The sequence below is a fragment of the Sinocyclocheilus grahami genome, unplaced genomic scaffold (genome assembly GCF_001515645.1).
Source record: "Sinocyclocheilus grahami isolate Dianchi unplaced genomic scaffold, SAMN03320097.WGS_v1.1 scaffold676.1, whole genome shotgun sequence".
Lineage (NCBI taxonomy): Eukaryota > Metazoa > Chordata > Actinopteri > Cypriniformes > Cyprinidae > Sinocyclocheilus > Sinocyclocheilus grahami.
In genome coordinates, this window is record NW_015505855.1 from 501,690 (window position 1) to 514,452 (window position 12,763).

At 38.0% G+C, this 12,763-nt stretch overlaps 1 protein-coding gene across 1 annotated transcript in view; it reads left to right on the forward strand.

Annotated features, from left to right (window-relative positions):
- Positions 1-204: 204 nt before the first annotated feature.
- Positions 205-12,763, forward strand: part of LOC107559172 (uncharacterized) — a 43,382-nt gene continuing 30,823 nt past the window's right edge. The window contains exons 1-3 of the mRNA XM_016242920.1: positions 205-282; positions 7,425-8,276; positions 10,449-10,537. Of these exons, the coding sequence (XP_016098406.1) occupies positions 7,444-8,276; positions 10,449-10,537 (922 nt within the window). The 5' untranslated portion in view covers positions 205-282; positions 7,425-7,443. The remainder of the gene's footprint in view (positions 283-7,424; positions 8,277-10,448; positions 10,538-12,763) is intronic.

A 12,763-nucleotide genomic window follows, 5' to 3' on the forward strand; every position in this document is an offset into this window, starting at 1 on the left:
CAGAACTAGGCATCAATAACTGCTGTGTAAATGAGGCCTTAAATCACCTTTCTTCCCCTATCTTATATTTGGTTCAAACTTCAGATCGTCTTGAAATTGTCTATATGCCTAAATGCATTGAGTTGCTGCCATGTGATTGGCTGATTAGATATTTGTGTTAATGAGCAGTTAAACAGGTGTACCTGATAAAGTGGTTGGTGAGTGTACGTAGCTTTCAAAAAACAGTGGGCAAAAAATACCTAGCTGGATAACCTACTGCTTGTGTCCAGGATTCTGAAAGGGGTAATTCAGCGCTGGTGAAAACTGTAATTGACCGCTTTTTATGTCGGTCAGACACACTCTTCCTGTCAGTGTGGGCGAGTCATAGCCAGAATAAGCTACAGACTGGTCCACACTTCATACTCATTGTCAAAAGCCTGGCTGTGTGAGAGTAATGATAAATGTATGATCCTGTTCATCAAAAAGTGTAAGTCCACATATAGGAAGAGTGGCTAACCAGATGTCAGTTACAGATGTCAATTAATCATCTTTTAGGCCTACAGTGTTATAATACAAACATTGCTTAGAACAGCTTTCGCCTGTCATTAGCAGTGTTGGGGGTAGTAACTCATTACTTTTTAATTTAGAAGGAAATATCTGAGTTACTTTTTCAAATAAGTAAGGCTAGTTACTTTGTTTCCTATGTCTTGACTGACAGCTCTCGTGTTGCCATGGTGAGAAAAATGGAGAGTAAGTGCAGAGGCGTTGTGTGCGCTGCGATGTTACTGTAGTTCTAGAATAAATATGAACATTATTTACTCTTCTCACTGCACAAAAACAGATTCAGTATTCCTCAAAATGAATAAAAACAGTCAAATGCAAACTCAGAATATTATATAAACCTGCAATTTTATTAACCAATGTCTTTGCTATTGACCTTCGATGATCTAATTCAACCATACTAATAAGCAAAAATGACACATTGGTTTCATTTTTGTTACTGCTGAATAGTGTTGAACTTTCTTCTCCTGCGTCATATTCTTCATGCAATTTGTTTGAGCTGCGCCCTCTACTGTACAGACGTGAATTTACATTTCCTTCAGCCTGAGGCGTATTAATTTCACTTTTGATGTGAAAGGACTTTTATATTTGTAAAAGAATAACTTTTTTATATTAAAAACAAACAAGCAAGCCCTGCCCATATTTAAAAAGTAACGCAAAAGTAGCGTAACGCATTACTTTCCATAAAAAGTAACTAGGTAATGTAATTGCAATATTGTAATGCATTACTTTTAAAAGTAACTTTCCCCAACACTGGTCATTAGTCTTAATTACCATTAAGCTTGATTGTGTTGACCCACATTCAGTCAGTAATATACCTGTCATCTAGCTGTGTTTTGAGGAAATATGCCATAGCAGTGTGTACATATTATACACAATACACACTGGATTGTATACAGATTGTATTCAATATTATGTACAAAATAATATTGATATAATTATGAATATGATTGTAGATGATAGGTGGCTTTTTTAATCTAGCACAATTATACTAGGGCTGCCGATTTAACGCATTCATTTGTTGTGATTAATTATAGCGGTAAAAAGTGTTCAAATAGTTAAATATATGCATTTAACGCACTTGGCTGGCCCACACCTGTCACTGCACGCAGTTGCTGATGAACATGATGCAGGACGACTTGACTGACTGCGTAATGTAGCATATTAGAATACAGTTATATGCCCATAAATTCAAGATATGAGGGCAAAAAAATGACACATGTATAAAATCAATATTGCATATTGCAAACGTGATATTGATTTTATACAACAGTTCAATAAACAAGTTAATATTGTGCAAGTCACAATATTGCCACAGCAGAACTGTTTTGCATTTCCAAGCAACAAACAGCAGCGTTTCATTACTGAGTGATTCTACGTTTTTGAACGAATTGAATGAGCCAGTGATCCAGTGAGACATTCATACTAACTGTCCTCGGTTTTATTTCCAAATGAATCAGCCATTTGAGTGAATCAGTTGAATGAATGACTCAGTGACTCACTAATTAAGACAGTGACTAGCTGCCACCTACTAGTAGTTTTAGTTTCATATTTAGAGTATAATTTCATAAAAAAAATTAAATAATCTAATTTTTTGTAATGTATTTTTAGTGCTTTTCTCTTTTACGCATTGATGACTATCTTTTGGGGGGTAATTTCTGAGCTCAGATTGTTGTGATTAATTTGTGATTTAATTTGATGAATTAATCTGCACATCATGCAATTAATTAGGTTATATTGTAATTGTTACATACTTGAATGAATTAATGAATATTGTTCATTATAATTTATGAGTAAATTATATTATAATTGCATTTACATTTAGTCATTTAGCAGACGCTTTTATTCTAACACATTTTAGATTCTAACACTATTTGAAAAACATCAATTGTAGCAACTATTTTGGCCATATCTTTGAATACCATGGTGAAATTTTGTAAGAGTTTTCTGGACACTCTTTATTTGGTTATATAACACTATTAAAACCAGTAGCTGCTTTCAAAGGCCAATCTGTTAATGCTTTAATCGGTGAAAACAAACTTCTTAGTCTGAGTTTTGAGCATCATGTGACTGTAGAACTCACATGGTAGACACACTGTCTCCTCTTCTCTCAGTTCGCCTCTCTTTACTCTAGCAGAAGCTCAAGAAACATTAGGAACATCAGGTTAGTTTGCTGTAGGCCAAAGTCAGAGTGGGTGCTCGGGTAAAGATGATAATTTATTATATTGTTTCTGTTCCATCTCTGTCCAGTTGTTTCGGTGATCCACTTTGCTTTTGAATTGTGATTTGTTTGTAAAAATCATTAGGCGAAGGTTACATGTTTCTGTAATATGTGTCACTTAATATTGGACATAATGCTGACTTGAGTTGTTAGACTTAATGTTAACTTTTCTTTATTTGTATCAGTCTGCTTAAGTTTATTGGGGAATATTAGTTCATGTTGTCTCTTAAAAGCATTTTAAGCAATTGATTTACTCTACAGTTGAACAACTAAATGATGCACTAAGTATTTTAGAGACATGTATTTGAGTTATATTGCTTATTGTGGTAATTTAAACCTCTTACACAGTTTTCTAAGACACATATGACGAAATGAACTATTAGACCTCACTTGGCTCTTACTGAATTTGAATTGAAAGCTCATTTTCTGCTTATCCCAGTATTTATTTATCGGATTAGAGAGTTTAAACAATGGCCTTATTCTTATGTGTCAGTGTATTTGTGAAATCTTTCCTATTGTTCTTTATGTGGCTGGATCTTACCCTGCTGTGACAGGACTGTGGGTGAAAGCAACCCTAATTACATTACAGCAGAATTTGGAAAAGGCTGTGATGAAATTTTGCTGTGTTTTATCAGATGTTCTTTGCTCCTGTTAGTATAGTTGTTGTAATAGTGGAGCCTAGGGCTGGGACTAGTTGTCACACTTTTCAATTTCCAGTGAATATTTTAATGCTTATTTTATTAACTCAATTTCTGTATACCGTAGTGAGAGATACCTTAAAATCTTGCCTACAAAAAAAGCTGTTTGGTATTTTCACTGTTACGGGCCTGGAGAAATAAACTGACCTTTTTTGACAACATGCCAAAATTGTGACAACGTGACCTAACCTGACATTTATAAAAAAAAAAATAAATTAAATCTTGTCCTGAGAGCACAGTTCACAGTATCTTAAATATACACAAAGCGTGGCCATCCTTCACAAAACGTAACATCTACTACAGTTTTATCATAGGTAGAATGTTTTAATACAAGCAGTCAAATGTAATTTATACAATATTTCAAACCTGTAACTCACGGGAGAAAATAATCTCCGCAACAGTTTAAAATCAGCCCAATTCCGTGCAAAAAAATGTGGATTTGGCAACCCTGCATTCAACACAAGCTGCATCCAAAAGTTATTTAAATAGTCAGCATATTGATAGCAGCTCCCTGATGCACGGAAATTATATTCAATATTAGAATGTTTGCGTGAGCAGGCGGTATTTGGTAAAAAATTCAGCGGGAGCAGGATTAAGAAAACAGTGGCTCTAATACAAAAAATGCACACAATGAATGGCGACTGAAAGCAAAAGCACATCTACACAGGACATTTTGGGCGATTTAGAAATCCCGGCCAGAAGCATTTTTTTAGGTCCAAAAAGAGGACATGTCTGGGGAAAAGAGGATGTATGGTCACACTAATTTTAGTAGCTTATGACACTGATAAAGACCTTGTGAAGTTAGTTTAATTAAATAAAGTTAACTTTACTGTACTTTTACAGTATTTATATGCTCTTTTATGCTGGTTGATTAGACAACTGTGATTGGTTAGTTCTGTGGCTAAATATTGCATAACTAAATTTTGCAGGCATAAAAAAAGACAGAGATGGAGAAAAGAAGAAGACATCTTTACTGCCTCCCTGTAGGTGAAGTTGTTCTCTTGTTTGATTCTGCCATGGTGCTATCAGATCTCTGAGGGAAAACTGAACATATCCAAGTCTAATGTTTAACAATTGAAAATGTGTAAAGCTTTTAAAGCAGGGCTATTGTATTACGTCCTCTCTTCAATGTGAGATTGGTTTGTGGCTTGAATTCAGGCCACAGTTCGACTCGGCTTGCATCCCACCACCACTCGTGGGGTCTCCCACAGGCTCTGAGTCGTAACACTCGCTCTGATTCTGATTTGCCAGAAAGCATCACTGCCTGTTGTTTGTAGGGCCCTGATTTTGATGGATTGAGTTTTGCCTGTACATTTGAGGGTCAATTGTTACCATGAGACTGTTAGTAAACCGTGAGGGTTTTGGCCATCTTGGCCAGTCTGTGGGCTGGGATGAAAGCCTTTAGGACATTTGGGCACTGAATGACAGATATATCTGCCAGACTAACTGAACTGGCAGGGGTTTAAATGTCTTTGACTGAACCACAGTGAATCTCTGCATTGCTGTTGCTAGTAGATTTATTTTGGTGACCAGATGGAGCTTTACAGTATTTGGGAAGAGTTTTGTTGGCTTAACAAAATGAGATTGATATAATCACTCGTTTTGATTCTAAAGCAAGTATTTCAAATAAGGACTGTCCTTTCTCCTGTATTTTTTCACAAGACTCTTAACCACTCGTGCCAAATCCTTCCCCTTGGCAGGATTTTGCTTAGAGAAGCTCTTGAGTAGATTTTCCCAGATTTGAACAGCCCATGCCATTTGTGTTTAAATGCAACAGGTGGGAATTTACAATGTATTTGTGAGTACCGTTTAGAGTAGTAACTCTGAGCTTCTATAGAGACTTAATCTCTCTTTCTTTGACACTCTTTGGCCAGGGGTTCCTAGGCTCTTTATGAAATATCAAACTGAAAGATCTTATATAGTTGTTACTGTAATTTTGCATTGTTTCATTGCATTCTTTTCTTTTTAAAATCCTTTTTCAAATATTTTAATATTAAGAATAACAAAATAAAAAATTTCTGCACCCTCCCAGGGCATTTCAGACATTTAGGGCCAGTTTTACTAAACAGGGCGAATTAGAATTTCTGCGGGTGATTTACTACGGTGGCAGAGAAGTGCTAAACAAATCACAATTCTGAAAACAAAATAACAAATTATAAACGCAAATGCAAGTCTAAAAAAAACAAAATAACAATTCAGAAAGCACAACAACAATTCAGAAAACATTATAACAAGTCAGAAAACACAATGACAAATTCGAAAACAAAATAACAAGTCAGAAAACACACACTAGTTGAGGGTTCCAAGGTGTCTTTTATTTCCTGAAGCAAATTAAAAATAACATGGCTTGGCAAACAATATGTTTGGATAATGTGTTCTTCTGGCATTCCAAATAAATTAACACGTGAGGAAAAAATCCTCTGCCTTCTACCACGCGGTCTCTGTTCTCTGCGCTGCCTCCTCCTAGCAACAATAATTGCAGCCATTTCAAGTGCAAAATAGTTTAAGACATGCTTAGGCATTAAATGATGGCGCAAATACCAGTACGTTAGTAAATCTCATTGTATGATTCATTTGCGTACTCTCCTCCCATAAATTTTGAAAAGTCTGAAAGGGAAACTCCTACAAATGCATATTCAATAAGGTCAGGTACAACAATAACTGTCCATGCCTTTTCAACGCTAATTCGTCACGGGCCGTCTTTAGTAAAACCTGACAGTACTATTTTAACACCAAAAGACAGTTTGCGCTGTAAAACTGGCCCTTAGCATTGATGCTTTCACAAAAAAGAAAAATCAGAACCTTCATCTGATAGATGGGCTTTCATCCAAAATCCACAATTTCCACCTACTTTGAGCAGTGCCTTTCACATTCACTTTTCACATTTGTGTTACTCAGGAATGTCGAGAACCCCCAGCGGTCCATCATGAGCCGCAAGAAGTTTGTGAACCGCCTGTAGAGAAACCATGTAGGCTATTAAACCTTGGTTTGTACAAGAGTTTAACAGTTTATTCAGGAAATGTAAAGATTTTTCACCTCTTTAGCATATGAAAAATAACTGCTAATCCCTCACCTCACCCTATCAGATTGTTCAATTGTAACACATATTCATAAAATGCTAACAATTTGAATCTTCATTGAAAGATGGTCATATTGTTGAACTGCATGTATAAAGCTGCAGATGTGTTTGAAAGGGTTCTTCAAACCATTGTAACTCCAATATGGATCCAGAAAATGCATAATACATCAGACATTGTGACGAGTCGGCTGCCTCCCCTCTAATTATCAGCATCACCCCATCCCTTAATTGCCGCCCTTCGCCAGGCTCCCGACAGGAGTAGGTGTGTGAGAGAGGAGGGGCGCTGAAATAGCCAGGGCTGGTGGCTTTGTGACACACCAGGCACACCTGAACCGAATGGAGCCTCATCACCGCCGCTGTTTAAATGCCGAGTGCGCCTCTCCTCAGGAGACTGGTCTCTTCCGTGTCCTCGTGGGTCCAGGAAGGGTGCGTAGAGGGACTCCCACGCCGCCAGAGTCGTGGGCCGCCGGACTCTGCCTATTACCTGGACCCTTCCTTCCTGAACACTGCCCTTCCCTTCACGAATCCCGCAACATGACAAGGACATCAGATCCCCTGTATATTTTGGACCCTTTATTCCCTTTTTATGGACCCTTTGTTAATTTTCTGTTAATAAAAGCCTCTCCGAGGCCTGACGCCACACCCACTGTGTCTGTCATTTGCTCCTCCCGCCACAACATCCAATGCTGTACATACCAGTGTCTTACATGTATAATTGTCCTTAGTATCATTTATATGGGTGAAGTTATCACTGAGCTTGAAATTGTGTTGAAGTGTTGTCCATTGACAAATCAGTGGCTATGGAGAGAACACAAGAGAAAGAGAGTGTGCACGCAATTCAGCAACAATCAGTGGTTCTCATGGTGTTTGTTTCCCTTTTTTTCAGCTTCTGACTTGGTGCAACCATGAGTGGGGGAGTGAATGTGAAGAGTCTTCCACGAGCTCAGCCGGGCTCCGGCATCCCTCTGCACAGGACTAGACTCCCCTCCCCAAAACCTGAGTCCAAGAGCACCAGCAGTGGCCTTCTGAGACCATCCACACATGACCCCATTAGCAACAGAACCTCCTGTAGCGGCAGCCCTACAGCTGTCTCCTCCAGAGACGTGCTTAGGGACACCACCCTCAGAAATCAGCATCTGCTACTAAGAGGCAGTCCACCTAGTCAACGTGCTTCCACTAGTCCTCAAAAACAGACCCAAGACTCTAGATCAGCCCACAGCAGTCCACAAGTTCGACGGAAAGAGTCCCCATTTTCGAGGGGTACTATGGATGGGTCCAAGACCGAGAGTTTGCTTGACCTTCGGTACAATGGCAACAAGAACTTCCAGAGTGGAACCTTTCGTTCTCAGATAGGACGAATGGACAACGATAACAGTTTGATCTCAGAAGAACTCAAATGCCACGAGGAGAGCGTTGCTTCTGGAAGCAGTCAAAACAAGACGGGAATCCCTTCATTCAGATTTAGTAACAAAAACTTGAGGCCTGGTCCAGCGACCACTAATGTAGATATGGGTCTCCTCAGAGTCCGTAGAGAGAGAGTGTCCCTGCAGATCAGTGCCTCCAGTAGTTTTTCAGATGAGGAGATGTGCACTCCAGATGACCTCAGTCCCGAGGTCCCACAGAAGCCACCCGCCGAGACTACTGCAGTCCCGAAACAGGAAACTTCTAGTGTTGAGATGCTCAAAGCCAAACAGTTACCAAAGGTCAACATGGCTGCTGTGGCACCTTTCAGATACAGGTAAGTTATGGAAAATTTATTGAAGGATTTTAGCACTACTATGATTAAAAAATCAGCTTAGACCAGGATGAGAAAAAAGTAGGGGTGCGTTTCCCATACAACTATGTAACTGGCTGCTTAACAACCATAGTATGATATGTCAGTGGAGAAATTAACAACAAAATATGTTTCAACCACAGATCGAGAACTGCTACAACCGCACACATTTGCAATGTTAGTTGTGAAGGTTAATTGGAATGATAGTTTCAGGAAATGCTGAATTGTTAGTAAGGACAGAACTTTTGGTCATTGTTGGGTATTAGTTAGTTGGGTCAGTGCTTTGGGAAATGCACCCCAAGCTGGAGTATTTAGTTTAGTGCAGATTTAGTTTAATTTAGACCAGTGTAGTGTAGTCCTGGGGTTCTCGACTCTGGTCCTCAAGTTGCACTTTCCTTTAGAGTTTATCTCCAACCCTAATCAAACACACCTGAAAAAGCTAATTAAGGGCTTCAGGATCACTAGAAAGTTACAGGCAGGTGAGATTGATAAAGGTTGGAGCTAAACTGGAAAGTGGACCTCGAAGGCTCATGATGTCTTCTCTGGTGAAGATTTTTGACCAAAGAAGGGCTTGCTAGTTAAGCCATCTAAAGGGGACATCAGCACCTCATGCTTGAGACCAATGTATTAAACACAACATCTACTGATGACTAGCTATGCTGGTCTTTTCAGCAAGGAGGTTTCATACAGTAGGTGTACCTCACATAAATTTAAACATATTAACTGTGCTTTTAACCCTGTGTTAACCAAAGTTTCACACTTGTAATTTTAAAAGGGAATTAGTGCCACACTCTCAGAAAAAATGTTCAGAAATTGTACTTTTAGGGATACAACAGTTTGTCCCTGGGGCAGTATCATTTTATAGCCCTAAAATATGTATATTAGTACCATAGAGTAGTGATATGTAGGTACTACTATAAACCTTGTAGGTGTAAATAAGGTACAAAATCACTTAGAGGGTTCTTCCCATGGTTTGTCTGAGAGTTCACTTTAAACCTGGAATAATAAAGTCCTGCTCACAGTCAGATCCATGGTCAAGAGGGTTGCCCACTGAGGTCATCTATGCAAGACAGTTACATTTAATGCATATAATATTGTTAACCATGTAAATATGCAAATAAGAGAATTAACCCAGGGTTTACAAATGTCAGGTTTAATTAAGTCAGGATAGATCCAGCTCACTCAAGATAACCCAAGATTACATTAGGATCTGTTTTGAATAAATGATTCTGGCCTACAACTTTCAAGTGTAAAACATCCAAAAGAGGTTGAGTAAACTAATTTTTGCTGTTATGATAGACAGTGGAAATTCTAATCAGTAAAAATGCACTGTATCTTTCTACCAAGCTAGTGTGCAACAAACTGAATGAAACTTTATTAGTTTTTACAGCGTTTCAAGTGTTTTCAAAATTGTCTTAACTTGTTTTAACTGCTGCACATTTATTGTATTACATGGTTCATTACTTTTCTAGTGATTCAGTTATGTTGCTGTATAATTTGTCTTTCCTCTGTCTGTCCTCATATATGTCTGTGCCTAGCTCAGGCTCTCTTTTTGGCTCCCTAACTCTTTTTCTCCCCATTTCATCCAGTTTTGACAAAAATGACAGCCCATCATTTACGCTGACAGATTAGCCTCGTATTCCACTCGTAATCTTTCCAGCGCCGAATCAGTCATGCGGTTTAAGTTTCTGTCCTGCTCTCAGAGACTGTGTCGCTCCTGCCCTCTGTATGCCTGCTGGGAATTCTGGGGCAGAGTAGATGCTTAAAAAGCTTCTCCTGCCAGTGCGAACACTCTCTGAATTATTTGCTCTAATGACTCAGTGCAGCGGACACCCGGTGGGCACGGGATACACTGGCATCAGGGCGACTGCCATGTTAGCGTAGCTGAATATAAACCAGGCGTTACAGGGACAAAGCTGCTGTCTGAAAATAGCACTGAACATTGATTATTTTCAGATTGTTATTTCTAGATTGTTAACAGTTAGTGAAAAATATCAAGAATTATGCCACATCTAAACTTCTAGGCTGACGTTCAATGAATGTTTGGTACATGTTTTCTAGTGGGTTTTTGGTTATGAGACTCTTGGAAAGAGCAACCATTGTGTCTAATTTACTTATTCTTTTCATTTTATGAAGAATGCAGATTCAGGAAGACATATCTCTGGATGACTTCAGCGACTGTTCCTCTGACTCGATAGAAGTCTGGTGTGATGACCTCAATACTGGTGAGCTGTTGGCACTCTCATTTGGACTCTCATTTTATTACCTTTTGGATAGACTTTAATATTAATCTAAATGACCAGTTATGTTTTTAAGTTATGTACACATTACAAAGTGCCCAATTTTGACCTTTTGAATTTTTGTGACCTTTTAAATATGTCCAATATAAGATGCTCCTGAACTGAACCTACATACATAAAACACACTAGCCTGGCACATTCATCATAATCTACTTTCATAAATGTAAATTTAGCTAATATATGTGTTTGACACAGTTCAAAGCAAGAGTCACATTTGTGGCATCAGTATATACAGTGGGTACGGAAAGTATTCAGACCCCCTTAAATTTTTCACTCTTTGTTATATTGCAGCCATTTGCTAAAATCATTTAAGTTAATTTTTTTTTTCCTCTCTGTGCAATATTTCATAAAGTCTGATTTGTTAATTATCTTAAAATTCACGCCAAGGTAAAATCAAGCATGCAGTTACATTAGGTTTAGTTGAAATTGCATGAATTTTGACATGACTGTTCACACTAAAGTCACATTGCAAAAAAGAAAAAAAGTGACTCATATCTGATTCAATTCCGTGTATGGAAGTTTGAAATTAAGAATTCCAAACATTTCCAGATTGGAATTTAAAGTGTCAGAATCAATGCAAGTTTTGTTGTTCAAACTCAAAAATGTGGTACACACGAGGGAAGATTTGGGCTACATTTATCTGCAGTGTTTCCACAAGACAGATTGAGCTAAAGAAAAGAACAAACATGAAATATTTCCTATGGCTTGATTGGAATCCTAACAGTTGAAGACAGAAAGTATTACATCTGTCCTTCCATCTACTTTCTGGCCTAATTTTCCATCTCTAAGTGTCCTTTTGTCCATGGCGGTGGGTGCGTAGTGCAGTAAGAGAGTGATGGCTGCAGGTTTTCTGTTCACTACAGAAAGAGTCTTCACCCCACTGCTCTGACACACACTGACCTAGTCTGACCCTCACTCAGACAGGCTTTTATGCCAACCAGACCACCCCCAACTGTAGATGGAGAGTTCAGCTGTACGGACTCTTTTACACTTTAAACTATTAAATGTAAAGGGTACAACAAGGGTTTTACAGTCTGATGCCATAGAAGAACCTCTTCAAGCTCCAAAGACAATGGTGTTGCTTGAAAGTGTTGCTTTTACACAGAACACCTTTGCAAACATCCAGAACACCCTACCAACCACCTAGCAATTGCTCAAGTATGTCAGTGATTCTTGATTCACGAGTCTTTGCTAAACCTAAGCTACTGTAAAGAACAATTGAAGAACCTTTATTTTGAAGTGTAATTTCAGTATGGTATGAAGGTTATATATCTAATGTGTTCATGTTCACAGTGTTTATGCATCCACAGTTCATTTGGACTGCATATTTGAAGATGTTTCACATAGAACACATTTTGATGTAATTTTTGTGGAACTCTTAACAAATTGAATGAGGGTGTGGTGTTGCTGAATTTGATTAAATGTCTGGTTTAACATGCAGCTGTTGATAACCTGGAGGTTTTAGAGAGAGACCCTCACAGACTACACCAACAGTGTTGAGTATGTGCATACATGTGCTTTCAAACAGTTCTTTGCTGTACTTTAGGATTATAGTCTTTCTGTTTTCTGTATATTTCAGATGACAGCACTATTAGACAGAACTAAGCTTGATAAGGATTACAGAATTTTCAGTTCCCTGCAAACGAATGTTTTGTTTTAGTGATATACTGATATTTTGATTAACTGGTCATTGTTTAGGGATGTATGTTGAATTTGCTTTAATTACGTTGATTATACACTACAGTTCAAACGTTGCCAGTTGGTAAGATTTTTTAAAAGAAGTCTCTATGCTCAACAAGGCTGCATTTATTTGATCAAAAATACAGTAATATTGTGAAATTTCAGCATCATTACTCCAGTCTTCAGTGTCGTATGATCCTTCAGAAATCATTCTAATATGATGATTTCCTGCTCAAGAAACAGTTCTTATGTTGAAAACAGTTGTGCTGCTTAATAATTTTGCTGAAACTGTGATATATATATATATATATATATATTTTAAGTACTTGATAAGAAGGTTCGGAAAAACAGTATTTGGTAACACTTTACAATAAGGTTCATTAGTTAAACATTAGTTAATGTATAAACTAACATGAACTAACCATGAGCAATACATTTGTTACTGTATTTACTAATCTTCACTAACGTTAG